General features: G+C 42.0%; 1 protein-coding gene across 4 annotated transcripts in view; it reads right to left on the bottom strand.

The window, feature by feature from the left end:
• Window positions 1–20605, bottom strand: part of HERC2 (HECT and RLD domain containing E3 ubiquitin protein ligase 2) — a 220595-nt gene that overhangs the window by 53794 nt on the left and 146196 nt on the right. For 3 of the 4 annotated variants that reach the window (XR_012414636.1, XM_065547623.1, XM_065547629.1), the window contains exons 57-68: window positions 18917–19028; window positions 15725–15806; window positions 15470–15613; window positions 14004–14094; window positions 13548–13725; window positions 13285–13366; window positions 13025–13196; window positions 12111–12255; window positions 11010–11235; window positions 5803–5974; window positions 4750–4933; window positions 3986–4126 (exon numbers count right to left, since the gene is read on the bottom strand). Coding sequence is in view for 2 of the 4 variants with exons in the window: in XM_065547623.1 (XP_065403695.1) it covers window positions 3986–4126; window positions 4750–4933; window positions 5803–5974; window positions 11010–11235; window positions 12111–12255; window positions 13025–13196; window positions 13285–13366; window positions 13548–13725; window positions 14004–14094; window positions 15470–15613; window positions 15725–15806; window positions 18917–19028 (1729 nt within the window). In the remaining 2 variants the exon portion in view is untranslated. Of the gene's footprint in view, window positions 1–3985; window positions 4127–4749; window positions 4934–5802; window positions 5975–11009; window positions 11236–12110; window positions 12256–13024; window positions 13197–13284; window positions 13367–13547; window positions 13726–14003; window positions 14095–15469; window positions 15645–15724; window positions 15807–18916; window positions 19029–20605 lie in introns of those variants that run through there. The other variant, XR_012414637.1, reaches the window with a different exon arrangement.

Below are 20605 nucleotides of genomic sequence, written 5' to 3'. Positions count from 1 at the left end.
GTTAGCCTAAACATACTGCATCTTGATCCTTCACCTCCTCTCCTTGTTTGCTATGAGCCAATTCGCAGCATCACTGCACCCCCAGCTCCCACCCCACGGAGGTGCCTTGCCCAGGATGGCCGCCCCCCTCCCCGGCTTGTCAGCACACAGGAGCCTCCTGGAGGGCAGCGTCAGGACTGAACTTGGGGAAAGTGGAAAGGCCCTTGTCAGAGCCAGGGACTCCCACTGCTTCTGACCCAGCATGGGAACCGCTGTACCGAGCAGGGGTGTGTCAACCCCTTCTCCTCCCCCAGGCACAGTCTGTTCCCCAGAGGAAGAACAAGAGCCAGGGAAGTGCCTCTTTTCTCTCCTGCTTTCTGGACCTCAGCAAATCCAGTGTGACTCTTTCCACAAACATAAACAAGCTGGGGGAAGGACAGCCCCACATGTTCCCCTTAAGGGGAAGATGACCCAACCAGGGTCCCTGGAAATCACACCACTCTGATTTAGGAACAAGGTTCTTCTCCCTTTAGGGAAACAGACCTTGCTTCTGCCTCTGCATGGAGACCCAAGGAGTAAGTGAAATTCATTGTAAATGATGACATTCCAGAACATAACTCACTGAAGAACAGCAAAGCATTCAGCAAAACACATCAACAAGAATATCTTTAGTCTTGAGATTGAAATGTACCTACCATTTTTTTTAATGAGGGTGTCTTAAAAACAAGCACACACACAAAGAAAATATGTCTAGAAGAATTGCTAAGGAAGAAAATCACGAGCGGCATATCCTGAAATATGAATTATAGCTTAATACTAATATTAAAATTGCTTTGCCTTAAATTCATGAGTCAAGCCAAAACTGAAATAATAGAAATACAGGGTTACAACTTGGATAATGCCTATGTCTCATAAATAAATTGGGGGGAAAGAAATCATATTATCCTTTTACCTAAAAACAAAAATGTTGCCTTCCTCGAGTAAGTGCTGCATTAAACCCTCAAACCAGGAGACTGCCAAAAATGAGAAGTTGATTCCAAGCACCTAATTCATAAATAGAGGCTTTCTTTTCACCATGGATGGTTATCAATAATTTCCGTAGGACATATTTTCTGCCAGCAGTAACAGCATAATAAATCAAGGGTTCCAAATGTAATTAAAAATAAAGTGTTTGTCCCCAAGGTGGGAAGGCGGGCAAGGGAGTACACATGAGCAGGGGCTGGCCTGGCGTGGGGAGCACCCTGGCGGGCTGGCGAGGGCATCTGCACATGGGGGGTTGGAGAGGGAGGGCCAGGCCAAGTGAGGAAGGTGCCACACTCTGGGTCAACATGGAGGTGGGGGGAGGGCCAGAGGTCACGCAGGGTGGCCGTAGAGTGCCAGAGGTCACGCAGGGTGGCCGTAGAGTGCCAGAGGTCACGCAGGGTGGCCGTAGAGTGCCAGAGGTCACGCAGGGTGGCCGTAGAGTGCCAGAGGTCACGCAGGGTGGCCGTAGAGTGCCAGAGGTCACGCAGGGTGGCCGTAGAGTGCCAGAGGTCACGCAGGGTGGCCGTAGAGTGCCAGAGGCTCTACAGAGGAAGAAAGGTGCCCACCACGGAGTGGGGGACAGCCAAGATCGGAAGTTGATGATCTAAGGGGACTGAACTGTAAGTAAACAGCCTGCTGATGACAGGAGCCAGGTTTCCCACTTTCAGAGAAGAAAGTTATAAATACAGAAAGAGTGAAAACTAGAATGAATCCTAGTTGGATTAGAATCAATCATATTGGTGTGAACCGGTGGTTTTCCATATACATAAATTTATAACAACATAAATACTGATGTGGGCCAAACACGGTGGCTCATGCCTGTAATCCCAGCACTTTGAGAGGATGAGGCAGGCAGATCACTTGAGCCCAGCCTAAGACCACCCTGGGCAACATGGCGAAACCCTATCTCTAAAAAAAAAGAAAAAAGAAAAAAATACAAAAATTAGCCAGATGTGGTGGTGCATACTTATAGTTCCAGCTACTTGGGAGGCTGAGGACGGCTTAAGACCAGGAGGTTGAGGCTGCAGTGAGCCAAGATTGTGCCACTGTACTCCAGCCTGCAACAGAACAAGACCCTGTCTAAAACAAAACAAAACAAAACACTGATGTATGTACCTACTATGTTACACGCACACATATTCATTCTCTAGCTCTGTCACTCAAACAGCAACAAGCACACGAAGGGCCCAGATCTTGACCTCTAAATGCCCTTCTCCACCAGAAAGAACTAGGACTTGTCAGAGAAATAACTGATTCCTATGTTGGAGCCTAAAACATCTTGTTGAGCCTGGAATTTTGTGTTGTGCCAAAAAGGAAATACTCAAAAGAATGATGGGAATATGCCAGAAGAGCAGATACAATTCTACCAACTACTTACAGAATTAACCCCAGTCCTTCACCAACTCTTCCAAAAAACAGAAGAGAAAGGAACACCCTCCAATCTATGAAGCCAATATTGCCACAATACCCAAAGCAAAGACATCACAAGAAAACTACAGAGCCGTATCCCTTATGAATACAGATGCAAAAATCTTCAACAAAATAGCAGCAAACCAAATCTAGCAACATATAAAAGCATTATACACCAAAAAAATATGGAAAGAGGGAGAGTAGGAATAAGCCCTGTGGTACTGGACTGGAATTAAAAGTATTGATTTGGGCTGTTAATGGTTTTTATTATATAGATAAATGCAGAAGGATAAATAAATGCTCGTGTGTATAGATCTATTTGCTGAGCGGGCCTAACCAACAACACTCAGTAACAATCAGCTTAGCAAGCACCCAGATCTTGGTTTCCAAATCCTACAAGTCACTAGCAGGAACCATGGCTTCTTGGAGAAATGGCTGATTCCAGGCAGGGGCAGGGTAGGTGAAAGATAAGTCTCAAGCACACTGTTGTGCCAGAAATGAAGGAAGACCCCTAAGAATTACGGGGACACATCAGACAATGGAACCAGTCCACAGGGTTCCCAATGACCAGTCCACGCGAGTCCCAATAACCAGGTCCCAATGACCAGTCCACAGGAGTCCCAATGACCAGTCCATGGGAGTCCCAATGACCAAGTCTGGGACAATTTGGGTGTCAAATAATGAGAGTAACAAATGTCACTATTTGACTAAAACAGGAACTCCCGAATCTACACAATATAAACAGACAGACAGAAAGGTAGGTAGGTAGAAGACAGACAGATGAGACGGGAAAGCCTTCTCTTGCAAAAGAATGGCAACAATTACAACCAGAAGTAACAATAAATGTGAAAAATGAAAATGTGACAACCACCACAGTAATAATGGATTCAGCTAGAATCTTTAAGATGCTAAAAACTGGGAGGTAAAAGTATAATGAGGAACAAGACATTGACATAATCTCAAAAGTGTCTCCCCATGAGTACTAAACACACTTACTGATTTCCAGTGGAGAAACTTGGCAGAGACTCTTAACCAAGTGATAAGCTATCTCACCAATGATGCAGCAAATCAGAAATGCCCGAGTCCCAGCAGAGGCACTGAGAAGAATTCTGCACCACTCCTGCGCTAACTCACCAATGATGCAGCAAATCAGCAACACCTGAGTCCCAGCAGAGGCACTGAGAAGAATTCTGCACCACTCCTGTGGTGTCTGTCAAAACGAAGGACTGTTCCACACTGAAGACTAAAGAGGCAGTGTGCAATCCTAGGTTAGGTGCTAGACCTATAAGGATACTATTGGGATGATGAGCAAAATCCAAATATGTCTGGGTTTGAAAGTAATCCTGGATCAAGCTGTAGTCCTGACACTCAAGGAATATACGTGGAAGCAGTAAGCAGTGACAGGGACTGTGTCCTGCAACATTCCCACAAATGCGTCAAAGATGCTAACAAGTGGAAAGCCCAGGTGAATGGGATAGAAATCAACTGTGTTCCACTCCTAAGTACTATTCCTACTTCTGTGTACATTTAAGATTATTCCACAATACAAAGTTGAAGAAGAATGCCTCTTCACCTCTTTGGTTTTGGTCATGGTTTCTGCAATGATGCTTGCGGCTCCCAGGTCATCCGTCACTGGGATAAACGGCCGGGCGGAGGCTGAGGGGGCCGATGGAGTCACTGCAGAGGGGGTCACCGCGTCCTCAGAGGAAGCAATCTAGTCGAAGAGTGCACAGTAGGCGACATAAGGGGAAAAACTCAACAACATAACATATTTCCTACGCAAGTCCCAAATGCTTTATCTAAAACTACTTGGGCTGTTTAGAATGTTCCAGAGTTTACAGAGGTAACATGCTGCCTACCTGACATAGCCACTACCACCCCTGGCTGGGCCTAGGACAGTTGTGCAAAGTCAAGTACACTCATAGTTTCAAGAAAAACTATTAATATTCACAGCAGGTCCATGAACCAGACTAAAATGAGTTCATGTTATCTTCAAGTTGGTTTTTTCCCCCAAAATAAGTCACTAAAATTCTTGACCATGAGAACTTTAAGGTTTCAGAATTGCAGATAAAGGACTGTGAACTTGCACTTAATGATTTTTTGAATTAGATTTTTTTAAAAATTTTTTTTAAAAAGATTTTTTGAATTAGATTTTTTAAAAAAAGAAATCTAATTCCACTTAAGCACTTTAAAAGCTCCTTTACAGAGAATATTCTTCTAAGTAACGCCAAAAATCAAAGCGAGAGGCACAGAAACAGCCTAAACTAAATGACAGAATGAGACTTTCCTAGACACAAAGTAGCCACCTTTTACCTTCTGATCTAAGGTTGCTTTTACCTCTCTCTTTTCTTGCCACGGATTTGGACTCAGCCTGTCTTCCATATCAACCGCCAGCATGCACTCTTCTCCATTCATGGGACTAGCCATGGCAGACGCGTCGGAAGGGGCCGCGGAGGAGAACGAGGGGCACTCCACCGGGGCAATCATGGCAGCTGGCATCAGGGCCCCGACAACGGCATCTCTGTCAGGACACAAAGCCCGGCCTGTGGTGAGCTGCCCCTTCTCCACAGCACCACAGGAAGTGGCGAGGCAGGACTAGCACGCATACTGAGGCATTTCCTCATTTTTATTGAATACACGTAAAAGAGTTTTGGAAACCAAACATTATTACCTGTATCCTTGGGCTAATAGCTAAAATGTTTACTCTGGATTTTATTTATTTGAAAAACCAGAGTAATAGCAGGTGAAAAACTGCCGAACATAAAAACCGGACCAGAATGAGACTCTGGCTCTCCCTGAGAAATCCTCTTGGGCTGCTGTGAGAGCCTGAGGGCTGGATAATTGACCAAGAGGCAATTTTGTGTTTACTGAAAGCCACATACTGGGCAGCTAGGACTCAATGGCCTCTACTGAATGACTGTTTTTGTTCTGAAACTAATTTTCCTATGTAAATACACCCGTCGGGTCCATACGTGGGATACATTAGTAGATTGGCAACTTATCTAGGCTGTGGAAAAGCTGCAGAAAAATACTGCAAAATGCCACATTGGCAAAACTCAGCCTTCTCACGTGAGCGAAGGGGATGCTAAGTCGTCTTAGACATCACTATAAATTAGTATCACCTAATTCTTCTTTTCTTCCCCCAAATATTAATTGTCAGAGTCTACTGGTCAAAAAGAATAGTGAAGATGTTCAAGTCAGTTTTCGAATTCATATTTCAATGCCCATTAAAACACACACAAAGATATGATCAATTATCATCAAAGAACATGCGACTTACAACACATGGCATTTAAAGACAATAATACGACATTCTTGGAGACATCTGATCAACTAAAAGAAAAAAAATCACATAATTGCAGAATTTCAAAAATCACTACAGAAGCCCACCTGGCATACAGGATTTGCAACGCTGTGAGAATATGCGACAAGGCCTGCTGTTTGGCCAGGTTTCCATCCAGTGACAAGAGAATCTTGGCAAGAGAAGGGCGATTCGGCTTAGAATTACTTGCACCACTTATTTTATTACTGGCAGCAGAAGAATCGGCATCTGAAGGCACGCCTATAAGGGAAAAATAAAATGTGCATTTTGTTTTTAAGATCACAGTTTCCTCTATTTCTGTAAAATCTGACCTTATAGGTTAGTTCCAAAACTCACTGCAATCTGCATTTTGCTATTTCACAGAGCACCTATTAGGCTCATTCACAGGCCTTCAGAATAAGAACACCACTTATCCATACTTTGATAAAGAAGCTATTTTCAGCAAAATTTCACTGTAACTGTAAAAAGATGTAGATGCTTGTATAAAATGCACTTACAAACGTTTATGTTATATACATATAAGCTATGAAAATGCTACAATTGGCCGGGCGCGGTGGCTCAAGCCTGTAATCCCAGCACTTTGGGAGGCCGAGACGGGCGGATCACGAGGTCAGGAGATCGAGACCATCCTGGCTAACACGGTGAAACCCCGTCTCTACTAAAAAATACAAAAAACTAGCCGGGCGAGGTGGCGGGCGCCTGTAGTCCCAGCTACTCGGGAGGCTGAGGCAGGAGAATGGCGTAAACCCGGGAGGCGGAGCTTGCAGTGAGCTGAGATCCGGCCACCGCACTCCAGCCTGGGCGACAGAGCGAGACTCCGTCTCAAAAAAAAAAAAAAAAAAGAAAATGCTACAATTACTACCTGTGTTTTCTTAGCCTAGTAAGGCAAGACAAAAAAGAATACAAAACAATAAAGAGAGAAGATATTCACCAATAAAGTCTCATCAGGTTCACTTCCCTGCAAACTCCCAGGTCTCCGCAGGGGGAGGGAGCCAGGTGGAGCTGGGACATGTGTCTATGTCAACTCATCCAAATTGATACACAGATTTAATGCAATTCCTACCAGAATTCCCACAAGAGTTTTTGTCAAGATTATTCTAAAATGTATATGGAAAGGCAAAGGAACAAGAATAGAAATAGAAAAATAAGGAGGAGGAACGAGTCTACCCAATCTCAAAAGTTGTTGTAATACCATAACCAAAACTGTGTGGTACTGGCATAAGAATCTACGGAATAAACAGCAAACCCAGAAACAGAACCACACAAATATGCCTCACTGACTGTTGACAAATATGCAAAAGCAACTCAGCGGAGGCAGGACAGGCTTTCAGCACGTGGTGGTGGAGCAACTGGACGTCTGTGGGCAAAAAACCCAAACTTCAGCCTAAGTCTACACCTTATGCAAAATTAAATCCAAATGGATCATGACTTAAGTAGAAAATACAAAACTATAAATCTTTTAGAAAAAAATAGGAGACGGTCTTTAGGATCTAGCACTAGGCAAAAATAGACGACACCAAAAGTATGACCTACAAAAGAAAAAACTGATGAATTAGACTTCATCAAAATTAAATACTTTTGTTTTATGAAAGGAAATGAAAAGACAAGCTAGAGACCAGGAGAAAACATTTGCATAACACACATCTGCCAAAGGACTAGAAATATCTAGAATATATAATGAACTCTCTAAACTCAACAGAAAAAAAAAGCCAATTAGAAAAGGGCATGAAGACATATTTTATCAAAGAGGAGATACGGACAGTAAACAAGCACATGAAAAGATGTTTAACATAATTAGCCATGAGGAAAATATAAATTCAAATCACAATGAGATACAATGACCTATCTACCAGTACGGCTACATTTTAAAAAGATGGTGAGGATATGGGAAAAACTGGATCATCCTCCACTGCTAATGAGATTATAAAATGGTACAGCCATTCCAGAAAACAGTTTGGCAGTTTCTTATCAAACTAAACATAATGACCATATGACCAGCAATCACACTTTTGGGCATTTATGTCAAAGAAATAAGAACTTATTTTCACATAAAGTGAATTTTCACATCCACCTGTATATGAATGACATGGCAGTTTTATTTGTATTAGCCAAAACCTAGAAATAATTCAAACGTCCTTCAATGGTTGAGTATTTGATGAAATACTGAACAAAATATGTAATATGTAACAACGTGGATGAATCTCCAGAGGATTAGGCTGAGTGGAAAAAGCCAAACTCAAAAGTTATACAAATAATGTGACATGAAAAGAGCTATACGTTAAGAAGACACTAATTTGAACCAGAAAGGAGACGACAAGAGTCAAGCTTTATCTTCATCTACCCCAGAAGAGAAGACAGCACAGGAAGGCGAAGTCACTCGCCTCAGTTCATACAGTCAGTAACTAACACAGCCAGAAGATCACATTCCAGTTATTCATCAAAGCAGATGCTGCTAGAGAGATGTGTCCTCTAGACATTTCCAGCTAGAGAAATGTCCCTCCTGAGAGATAAGGGAAAAAAACAAAATATTTGTATGACAAGATGAGGTTCACTTAAAAAAAAAAAAAAAAAGCAATTATATTTATTTCTACATGCTAGCAAAGAGCAATGTGAATATTCCCATACAATAGAAAAAAATGATATTTTTAAAAGACCATTTAATAATCTGAAATTCTTAGAGATGATCTAACAAAAGATATGCAGGACCTATACAACATTGGGACTAGAAAACATTGCTGAGAGAAACTAAACACCTAACAAATAAAGAGAAACACTGTGTTCATGGGTTAGAAGACTGAATACTGTGAATCCATCCTTTCCACACTGACTTACAGAATGAATGCGATTCACAGCAAAACCCCAAGCAAGCGGTTTTATAAAAACCGACAAGCTCGGCCGGGTGCGGTGGCTCACGCCTGTAATCCCAGCACTTTGGGAGGCCGAGGCGGGTGGATCACGAGGCCATCCTGGCTAACATGGTGAAACCCCATCTCTACTAAAAATACAAAAAATTAGCCGGGCGTGGTGGCGGCGCCTTTAGTCCCAGCTACACTGGAGGCTGAGGCAGAAGAATGGTGTGAAACTGGGAGGCGGAGCCTGCAGTGAGCCAAGATTACGCCACTGCACTCCAGCCTGGGCGACAGAATGAGACTCCATCTCAAAAAAAAAAAAAAAAAAAAAAAATGACACGCTCATTTTAAGTTATATGGAAATGCAAAGAGACTACAACAGCCAAAATATATTTGAAAAAGAACAAAGTGAAAGAACTGTTGCAACTTGAGTTTAGGTATTTTATAAAGCTGTAGTAATCAAGACAATGTGGCATCGCCACCAAAATCCACAAATAAAAACAGTACTGAGAGTTCAGAAATAGATCCATACGTCCATAGACAACTGATTTCTGACAAAGGCAAAAGGCAATTCAGTAGGAAAAGCAAAGTTTTTCAACAAATACAACTGAAACTACTGGACAATCAAGCCAGAAAAAGCCTTTCAATCTGAACCTCCCACCATACATAAAATTTAATCAACTGGTCATAGATACACATATCTAAAACTATAAAACTTCTGTAACAGAACACAGAAAGAGAATCTTTATAATCTTGAGTGAGGCAAAGGTTTTGTAGACACAACATCAAAAGTACGCTCTACAAAAGAATAAAATGAATAAACTAGGCTTCATCAAAATTAAAAACTTCTAATCTTTAAGATTCACCTATGAAGAGAATAAAATGACAAGTCACATTGACAGAAAATATTAGCAACTTATATATCAGGCAAAGGACTTGTAACCCAGAATATACAAGGAACTCTCAAACTCAGTAAGAAAACAATCAACCTACTTAAATATGGGAAAAGATTTGAATGGACATTGACCAAAAAAGGTATCTAATTCGTAAATAAACAAGATGCTTGAGATCATTAGTTAATAGGGAAATACAAATTAAAACCACAATGAGATACCACCATACATCTATCAGTACAACTAAAAGACTGAACATATCAAGGGTTGACAAAAATGTGGAGGATGTGGGCCTCTGGAACATCCACTTTGCAAAACAGTATGTAGCGATCTTAAGAAGCTAGACATACACCTACCATATGATCCAACCACTCTTCTCCTAGGAGTTTACCCAAGAGAATTTCAAGTGGATGTCCATACACAAACTTGTATGGAAATGTCCATTAGCAATTTCACTTGTACAGTCAAAAACTGGAAATAGCCAAACATTCACCAACAGCAAATTGCATTTGTTTATCTTAAGATGCTATTCAACAATTTAAAAATAATAAACTACTGATACATGCAACATAAGTGAATCTCAAAATTATTATGCTGAGTGGAAAAAGTAAGATTTGTAAAAAAGAGTACATGCTGTATGATTCCATTTATAGTAAGCTGTAAAACATGCAAACTGGCCTGCCACAGTGGCTCCTACCTATAATCCCAGCACTTTGGGAGGCCGAGGTGGGAGGATCACTTGAGCTCAGGGGTTCAAGACCAACCTGAGCAACATGGCAAAACCCTGTCTCCACCAAACAAACAAAAATTAGCCTGGTATGGTGACATGTGCCTGTAGTCCCAGCTATTCAGGAGGCTGAGGTGGGAGCTGCAGTGAGCCAAGATCATGCCACTGCACTCCAGCCTAGGCGACAGAGTGAGACCCTGTCTACAAACAAACAAACAAAAACCCAACCAAACAACAACAAAAAGAAAACATGTAAACTGATCTATAGTGACAGAAATTAAGTTGGTGCATATGGCAGGAGGGAGGAGGGGAGTTAAAAGCAAAAGGGAGATGGGTACAAAGGGCCAGAGAAAAACGCTAGAGTAGTGTATGAGTTCATTATCTTTGATTGTGGTGATGCTTTCATGGATCACATATATTTCAAAGTTGATCAAAATGTATACTTAAAATAGATGCAGTTTATTATATGTCAATAATAACTGAATAAAGCTGTTAAAAAATACAAAAGAGCCCGCTACAGTGCCTGTATCTCCCAGGCAGTTATTAGGAGTCCTGTTTACACACAAGTACAGCGCTGTGAGTTTACCTGATCATAAATACAAGAATCAGCAACATACTTTCTTCTACAATTTTCATTCCAGCATGGATAAATCGCATGAGAGCACACCTTAATTCTTCTGTGTCTTTAGATTCATAATGCAGTTAACACAGCACTACAACCTCTAATGTGTTGGCACAATTAAACAAATCTGTAAGGTTGCTGTAATCTACAGAAAAATCTCAGAGAAGACACAAATCTGTGTTACCTAAATAGGAAGCACCTAAAGGGTCTCTCGCAGTCTGGAAGAGGACGGGCTCATGGACAGAGGGCGTGGCCACATCTACGGTTGTCCACGCCACACTGTGGGACGACCCGCAAGCCACGCGCGTGATCTTCTGGCCTTCTAAGCCTTGCACGAGTGTGGGCTTCCTGTTAACCGTGGTCGTGCCATTGCCCTGCTGGCCGTGGTCATTGTCACCCCAAGCATACACCTGTTTACGAGGGGGGAAAATGCTTATAATTTTTCAACATTTCAGGACATTTTCTTTAATGTAATTTTTACTTCAAAATGCTTAACGTGTATGCCACGGTAGTTGAAAGAATTTAGTTCTTAAAGGTGAAAACAAACCATTTCACAATCTTACGAAATGGCATCAGTGTACAACAATTCTGAAGAAAATCTAACCATGAAAACGCTTGATGATACCTATAAAAGGAGTATTTTCTTAATATTAATCCAATTCTGCTTTGTTGCAAGACACACAGAAGGTCCTCTCTTCAACTAAGTGCAGTAATTTTTTTCCCTTTTATTTTGCAAAGAAAAATGACCAAAAACAATATGCTCATTTTTCAAGTAAGCTGCTTCTTGGCCTTGTAGAATTATAAAGTATAATTCATTTTGACTCAAAAACAGTAATGGTAATTTTGCTTTCATAAATAAAATTTAAAATTGAATATCCACAAGCCAGTCATAGCATATGCTCCCACAAGCAGACGAGACAGTAACACTTGTCAGGCAGTAGCTCTGTCTCTAAAATGAGGCATGGATCCCTCCTCGCCAGTTAGCAATTCTCTAAAGGTAAGTCTTGCTAATACCTTGCAGTACGAGCATCTTCAAGAATAACAATCTTTCCACACACTTTTCACGCAGACTTCAGAATGGGAACATGTCTTTTCTGAGGACCCCGCCCCCCAACCCCTGCAGCCTGCTCAAAAGGGACGCGTCCTGCCCTCATGGTTCTTCAAGCAGTAAGACTCGGCTGATTTCATCAACAGTTGCGATTTCAACAGGACGAGCACCATGTCGTGACCCCCAAGTCTCCCAAGTCAGGATGGCACGCCACCCCCAGGCCACCTGCAGCCTTACCTGCCCCGAGTCCGTCACCGCCAGGCAGTGCAGGGCCCCAACGGCCACATGCACGATCTTCTTCCCTCTCAGCCCTTCCACCACCTGCGGTTTCCGCACGTGCACGTCAGAGCCATGGCCCAACCTGAAGTAATCCCCCTTTCCCCTGGGAGAAGGCCAATGGTGGAGTGTTACAATACGTTATGGTCTGACAATGCTACACAGGAAAATGCTCAGTCTCACATCTTTCACAGCCAGCTCAATGACATCACACACGGCACTCAGGGTCTTTGAACTTACATTCAAAATCCTACACCATTAATTCAAATTAACTTATTAAGTCAGCTGGGAAAACCTTAATACTTTAATACATGTTTTACGATATTTAAGTTACTGTTGTAAGTTTTCATATAAAGAGACTGAAAATAAGACACACTACTGCAAACACTTATCCAAAGTACTATCTGGTATATACCTTTCTCAAGCTGCCTCTGGTCATGACACTGGCACTAAGGCCTGACACACCATTCAAGGCCAGTCTGGGCACCTGCTCTTTTGCACATTAATAAAATAAGCTTTTACAAGAAATACATGTTAACTTTTTCAGGATCAAAGGATTCAGAAGGTTATTTTGCTCTCATTTTATCCTTAGGCTTCAGCAGAAGAAATCTTTCCTATAAATCTCACCCAAACAGGAAAGGTAAGTGGCCTAAAATTTTTCTATTATTTTCAAAATGACCCAGTTACAATGGGAAATTTCTTCTTGTACTATTGTCACTAATCTCAACTCAATATCCTTTAAAGGACAAAGACGCATGTATAAGTAAGAATCTGACAGGTCACAATCATGCCGGGGTGGGCCTGGCGTGAGGCCCACGTTCCCCACACGCACCTGCACAAGCACGCACACTGTGACAGGGAGGATGTTTACGTACCATGTCCACACCACTCCAGACTTGGTGAGCGCCAGGGAGAACTGAGCTCCACACTCAATCTGGCACACCCCCTGTCCATTCAGTCTCTCAATGTTCTGGGGAATGTTACAGCCTTCACTTCCGCCCCGGCCCAATTTTCCAAAGTCACCATCACCCCAAGAAAATACCAAACCTAGGTTTAAGAATATACATATACTTCAGGCCAACGTTTCATATCATTCTTACCCACCCAGGAGCACAGAATCATGCCAGGCACTCACCTTCGTCGGTCAGAGCCAGGGTCTGTGCGTCCCTACTCCCACAGGCAACCTGGATTACTCTGTGACCAAGAAGGACTTTCACCTACTCAATTACAAATTTAAAAACAGAATCAAGCACAGGCACGGAGAAAGCAAGGGAATTTCCCAAAGACAAAGCCAACCATGCACACATCTTTATGAACTTTCCTAGACTCGAAGTTTAGTTTCTCTTGAAATCTTCAGATGATAAGCTTTCTGTAAGCAACAAAAATGCGTATAATCACCATTTTGGGCTTTAGCTGGGTCGTATTATCCCCATGTCCCAGCCGGCCGTACTCGCCGAGGCCCCAGGTGTACAGTTCTCCGCTGGATGTGAGGGCCGCGCTGTGCGAGCTCCCACAGGCGATATCTCGGATTCGCTTGGTTTTCAGGGCCTCGATCAGCCTTGGCTTGTCACAGTTCCTACAAGAAGAAATCAGTTCCCTACAGTCAATCCGTCCCTTCTTAGAGACGAAGGAAAAAAGACATCTATACTGATCCACATGTAGTCAACACAAGATCCACAGATCAACTACCAAACCTTAAGCAGAACCGATGAGACCAAAACACAAACAACCATGTTAAAAAAAAATTGTTTAAGGTCCATTTCCATAATCTATTCCAATTTTCTGCAAAATAACTTTCAAGAGTATCCGTAACAGTTTCTTATTAGCAAATGAGACTAAAGAAAGTACCCTTACATTCTGCTGAAATGTCCAAGTTTTCCGTCGTCACCTTCGCCCCACGAAAACACTTTTCCATCGACAGTTAAAGCCGTCGCGTGCCGGCCACCTGCAACATGCACAGATGTGCGGATTGCCAAAGGGCAGGGTACAGAGAGCCCACAGCATAGCTCCCTATTTTGCCTGGCATGTAGCACACACTCAATGAGTGTGAGCTGAATAAATGAGTAACTCAACAGGATCAACAGCGGAGTTAGCAGCAAAGCTTTCTGAGACATATGTGTCAAATAAGTGAATTTTTACTAAACTACAAATTTAACTCTAGAAAGAATTTGCAAAGAGGCAAAATAATACTGATTATTAATAGAGTTCCTATTATGTTAAATACATGAAAAATCAAAATTTAGATGAAAAAAGTAAAAATAATTTGTGATTAGACAAAATGTAAAAATAGTGTCAATTTAAGCTTTTGAGAACTGTACCTCAACAATGAAATTATTCAGTCATTTGCATTAGCATTATACTCACTCTTCCCAAAACACGCCAGTTGATGCTCTTTCCCCAGCATGGAATATTCTCAAAGTCCATACAACCTGCCTCAGGATTAAAGGCATGACCACTCCTACACAGTGAGTTCCTGCCAACTCCTGGGCTTTGAACATCACAGCAGACCAGGCTTGTAATCCCCCAACGCTCATTCTCCCTCTTCCTTACCAACAGAACCCCCATGTTAATGTGCTCAGCTAAACACCACTTCCCAGCCTTCTCTACCCCCAGGAGATGGTGAGTGAAACGAGTGGGGCTTCAGAGGGGCTCTGGAGAGAGGGCTGCATGGGCGGGAGGGCACACTGTGTGGTGCCTGCCTCTTCTGCCAGGCCTGGCCCTGGACTCTGGGGGCCAGAGCTAGTCTAAGACCATGTTCCCACAAAGGGGGACACAAAGGACCAGCACTCCTCATAGACACAGCCCTGCTGGATGGACTCTGACCCCACCTCTGGACTTTTACAAGGAGAAAAGTAAAACTCTGCATTGCTTAAGCCACTATCATTTGGATTTCCTGTTACGCGGGTGACACTGAGCCCGGTTCAGCATAGGCATGAACTGAATTAGAACTTTGTGTCTAATTCAGTTCCGTTCCTCAGAGGCCTAGCACAGTGCTTCCAAAATAAACACTCCCTACACTGAAAGAGTGGTCTGGTTTTGTTTAAAGGATCTTTCTCATTACTTGGGTTCATAGATACTTTTGGGAATCTGAAGAAAGTTATAGACTCTTTTTCAGAAATACAGCCTGCTTTTAGGCAAAGAACTTGATTTGGCAGCAATAACTAAATTCTAGACCACCTAGAGATTTACATTATCCAATTTTTATTCCTACTAAGTAAAAACTTAAGAAAGAATGTAAGGACACCAATTAGGGCTTTGGTTAACAACGGAGCAAGAGCAACAGGCTGATCCACACAGGCCTGCTGGTGCTTGGTTTGTACCTGAGTGAACAGCCACCTTCTTCACCACGTAGCTGCTGAGAGCTGTGATCTGCCGTGGGATGGGCACCGTCCCGCTGGAAATGCCCAGCCCCAGCCGGCCATTCGTGGCTTCTCCACAGGCGTACACCTTCCCTTCCACAGTCACTGCAAGGAACGACAGCCAGGAGAGGACTCACTTTTCACAACATTAAAAACTTTTCTGGTTTTTGGTGCCAAGCATAATTTAAAAATTTTTTAATATTAGAATAATCATACCTGCAAACAAACTTTTAGAACCACCAGCCACCTGTACCACATTCAAAGCAGACAGTGTCTCAGAGAACGAAGGAACCTTTATCTAGAACAGAATTTTTTTAAGAAAAAAAAAAATTTTACTTGCATGTTTAAAATTATGTTACCTTATTATATGATACAAGGAATTACAGTCATGCACTGCATAACATTTCACTCAACCACAGGCTACATATACAATGACAGTCCCAGTAGATCATAATGGAGCTGAAAAATCTTTACTGCCTAGTGGTGTCCTGGCCATGACAATATCACAGTCCAACCAATTCCTCATGTGTCTGTGGTGATGCTGTGTCAACAAGACTCTGTGCTGCCAGCTACATATCAACAATCCCTAATACCTCATAATGATAACAGACAACTGCTACTGGCCTATATATTCACTATGCAATACTTTCTATCATTCTTTTAGGGTGTATTCCTTCTACTTTTTTTTTTTTTAAGCCGACTGTAAAACAGCCTATGGCTGGTGCTTCAGGAGGGATTCCAGAAGGCACGGCCGTCACAGGAAAGGACAGCTAGCTCCTTCGTGGGGGTGAAAGGGAAGTAACACTATGATCCTAGCTAGGCTAATGTATGTGTTTGAGTCTCAGTTTTTAACAAAAAAGTTTAAAAAGCAAAAGAGGAATGTAAAGAAAACATTTTGTACAGAGCTGTGTTTGTGTTTTAAGCTATTATCATAAGAGTCAAAAAGTTTTTTTAAAAAGTGAAAAGTTCAAAAGTAAAGTTACAACTAATTTATTATTAAAGAAAGAAAAATATTTTTTATAGAGTAGTCTAAAGCATATAGTGCTTCTAAAGTCTACAGTAATGTGCACTGACTCACCCAGAGCTACTTCCAGTCCTGCAAACTCCATTATTCATGGTAAGTACCCTATGCAGGTGTTCCATGTTTAATCTTTTACACTGTATTTTTACTGTACCTTTTCTATGTTTAAATACACAAATGCCATTGAGTTACAACTGCCTACCATATTCAGTACAGTTACATGTTGTAACTGTACTAGGAGGAGCAATAGGCTATACCATATAGCTTGAGTGTGTAGTAAGCTACACCATCTACGTTTGTGTTAAGTACACTCTATCATTTTTCAACAATGACAAAATCACTACCAAAACTTTCTCAGAATGTATCCCCATCATTAAGTAACGCATGACTGTGCTACTACTATGTATGGTTACATTAACCAAAGGCATTGGTTATCCCTTAGAGATTCACACTAGAGTATTTTAAAAATGAAATGATACACTGTGATTTACTTTAAACCAGAGTTGGGGGAATGAGAGGACAGAGACAGAAAAACGTAGACAGCTGCTGGTAACTATGGAAGCTGGTATCAGGGACATAAGGGTTCGTGATGCTATTCACTCTATTTGGGTACATCTGAACATTTCCATAATAGAAGGTAAAAAATAAAATACAGTTGGTCCTCTGTATCCATAGGTTCCATATCCATGAATTCAACCACCCATGGATTGAAAAGATTTTTTATTGTACCTATACTAAATATGTACAGATATTTTTGTTGCCATTATTCCCTTAACAATGTAATATAACAACTATTGACATACCATTTACATTGTATTAGGTATTCTGAGTAATCTGAAGATGATATACAGTATTTGGGAGGGTGTGCATAGGTTATATGCAAACACTACACTGTTTTATATCAGGGACTTGAGCATCCACAGATCTTGGTATCCACAGGAAGTCCCGGAACAAATCCCCCATGGATACTGAGGAATGACTATGCATATAATGTAAAGATAAACACACACACCTGTAGACTATACCTTATTTCAAGTCATGTCCTGCTCATTCTCTGATTCTGACTCTGACATCTCTAAGAAATTATATACTTAAATTTCCCATTGTAGATGGATGTAATTTAATTTAAAATTCCTAGGGCCCTTTGTCTAAAAAACCCTTTATGATTCCATGGGTGAAACAGTCACTACTACAGCGGAAGAAAGGATTTTCATCACAACCATGGAAAGATGACTCCGTCCTTGAAGTGAAAACTCCATGTAGGGCAGTGAGCAAGGTCATAGGCTCCCACCAATGGCCTGCACCTCAGGGACCCCTGGACAGCCCTGCACTCCCACAGCTGAGACACCCACAGCTCACCGCCCACTGTCCACTTCCCAAACCAAGCTCAGGGGCATTGAAACACAAATGCAATTCAAGGCTGCTCCAATACAGATAAAAATTATTGCACCTTGAAAGGAAAGAGTTCAAATGAATGAGTTCTAACTTTATTTCTCAGCTTCTCAACAGGGCAGGCAATAAGGAAAATGTACGATGTGATATCTCACAGAATACTAACAGGAAGCCTAAGTTCATGTGAACACAGAGTGCCTCTGGGCAATAAAATTTAGAGGAATTTGCTTTGTGGCTCCTCAGCCAGGAGACACTAAGTAATATAAGGAACGCCAAATTCAACTCCAGTTTAAATGCATCATTTCTTACACCTATTCTTTTCAAAATATGGTCTTTTTCTTCTAAGCAATTCAAAATACAAATTAACCTTTCATCCCAGTACCTAGGGGATGAAGGATGTTGTGAACACAGAGGCTGTGGCACGGCTTCCCGTGCGTGCTTCATGGTTTACTGACTAGGTAAATGAGATCATGGCGCTCTCCACCCACAACAAGCCCTGCAAAGAATAAGTCAAGTGTGTATGCGCACACATGTGCATTCTGCTTGTTTCTCTGTGCTCACAAAGCCTTCTCTCTCTGTGCAAGCTACTTTACCCTGAAGAATCTCAGGCACGAAGCACCTGCAGGACAGAGACCACAACTTGCTCATCTGTGTGCCACTACGGCTTTTTTACACATTATTTTGTTCATGATAGTCAAAAGTGTTTATTGTAGGGGAGGCAAGATACATCTATCGATAGTCTGTAATTTTCGTCTATGCACTTGTGAAATCTTTTCAAAAGTTTATGTTCTAGTTTATAAGACTGCAATAAAACAATTATATCTAAAGTGAAATTTTCCAAGGAGAGACGCTTCTGAGGGGTAATTTGATAATGTCTTTTAGTTCGTGTAAAGAAACAGTACAACACATAGAGCATAAAGTTATTATAAAAACGTCACGAGGTGTGGCTGCTGCCGAGTGCCCCGCCGTGCTGGGTCCCAGGGAGCAGGCCGTACCTTGGAGCCTTTCAGCCCGCCCAGCTGGTCCTTGTCATTCAGACCCCACACAAACACTTTGGTTCTTATCGTAGCTGCCGATTCCAGCCCAGCAGCCTTCTTTCTAATGAGGCTAACCAAACAAAAAAAAAAAGAAAAGAAAAGAAAAGAAAGAAATAGAGGTTATTCAGCATAAAACATTTAAAAAATAAAAAGAAAAGCAACCTCAAGCACTCAAAATTTTATGGTTACTTTCAGAAACTCTTAAAATTTTGCTTTAATAGAATACAACCTCAAGCATGTACAGGAGTAAGTTGCTCTGGAGGGTCAAACTGTCTAGATACCACCATGCTACCTGTTAATACCAGCACTTAATTTCAGCTCTTATTTTTGATGGAAAACGATGATACACTACATTCTCTTTCATCTTACATACCAACTTGAACATGTGGGAATCATTCCAAGCCACGGAAACAGATGCGCAGCTACCACAAATGGCACTGCAGAGACCCAGGAAACCTCCCCAGGAGCCACGCTGGGCCTGGCCTTGCAGCAGTGTCCCTAAATCTAGATCTGTTTGGCCAATTATTTTCCCACAGAAAGAATAAAACAGTATGTGGCCACATGACCACGGAGGTACTTTAATACAGACACATGTCCTAATGCTTCTCTCTTCCTTTATACCCTCTGCCCAGGACACCAGCCAGAAGCACCTGATCATCGGCCAGCTGGGCTGAAAGTCCTTGTGTCCTTTCCTTCCCAGAGGACTTGCTCCTTCCACCTTGCTCATCTATTTCCTGACCTGCCCTCGACAGGTTAGGAGTTTATTTATTTTTTGTTTGTCTCGAGACAGGGTCATGCTCTGTCACTCAGGCTGGAATGCAGTGGCATAATCCCAGTTCACTGTAGCTTCAACCTCCCAGGCTCAAGCAATCCTTCCACCTCAGCCTCCCGAATAGCTGGGACTATAGGCATGCACCACCATGCCCAACTGATTTTTGCATTTTTTGTAGAGACTATATCGTCAAGGCTGCTCTTGAACTCTTGGGCTCAAGTGATCCTCCCTGCTCAGCCTCCTAAAGTGCTGGGATTACAGGTAGGAGCCACCACACCCAGCAGGTTAGAAGTTTAATCTACAGCATCCAAAACGCTCCAATTCTTGCAACTTGAAAAAAGTACTCAGGCCAGTGTTAGATTTTCTTGGCTGATAGTCTGATGCCTAGTGCTGAGAAATTGCTTCTTCTGTATTTGGGGTTTTCACCTTTTTGTTTGCTTTTGCTCTATTTTTATAAGCTAGGATAGATGCCCAAAGGCACCAGAGACTGGCTTCTAGACAGGTATCACTTTTTTCACACATTATATACTAATAAATATTTACTTTCAGGGTTCAAAATTTCACGTTTTGGAATAAAAGTGAAAAACTCTTTCATCTAATACCAGGCACAGGTGAGCAAGCATATGCACAAAATATTGAAGTATCTTGTGACACATTTTTACTTAAAAATATGTATGAGGGCCAGGCATGGTAGCTCAAACCTGTAATCCTAGCATTTTGGGAGGCCGAGGTGGGCAGATTCCTTGAGCCCAGGAGTTGGGAGACCAGCCTGGGCAACATGGTGAAACCCCATCTCCACAGGAAAAAAAAAAAAAAAAATGCAAAAAATTAGCCAGGTGTGCTAGCACACACCTGTAATCCCAGCTACTTGGGAG

Source organism: Macaca fascicularis, chromosome 7, assembly GCF_037993035.2.
Source record: "Macaca fascicularis isolate 582-1 chromosome 7, T2T-MFA8v1.1".
NCBI classification, from domain to species: domain Eukaryota; kingdom Metazoa; phylum Chordata; class Mammalia; order Primates; family Cercopithecidae; genus Macaca; species Macaca fascicularis.
This window is presented reverse-complemented; position numbering and strand designations above follow the sequence as displayed.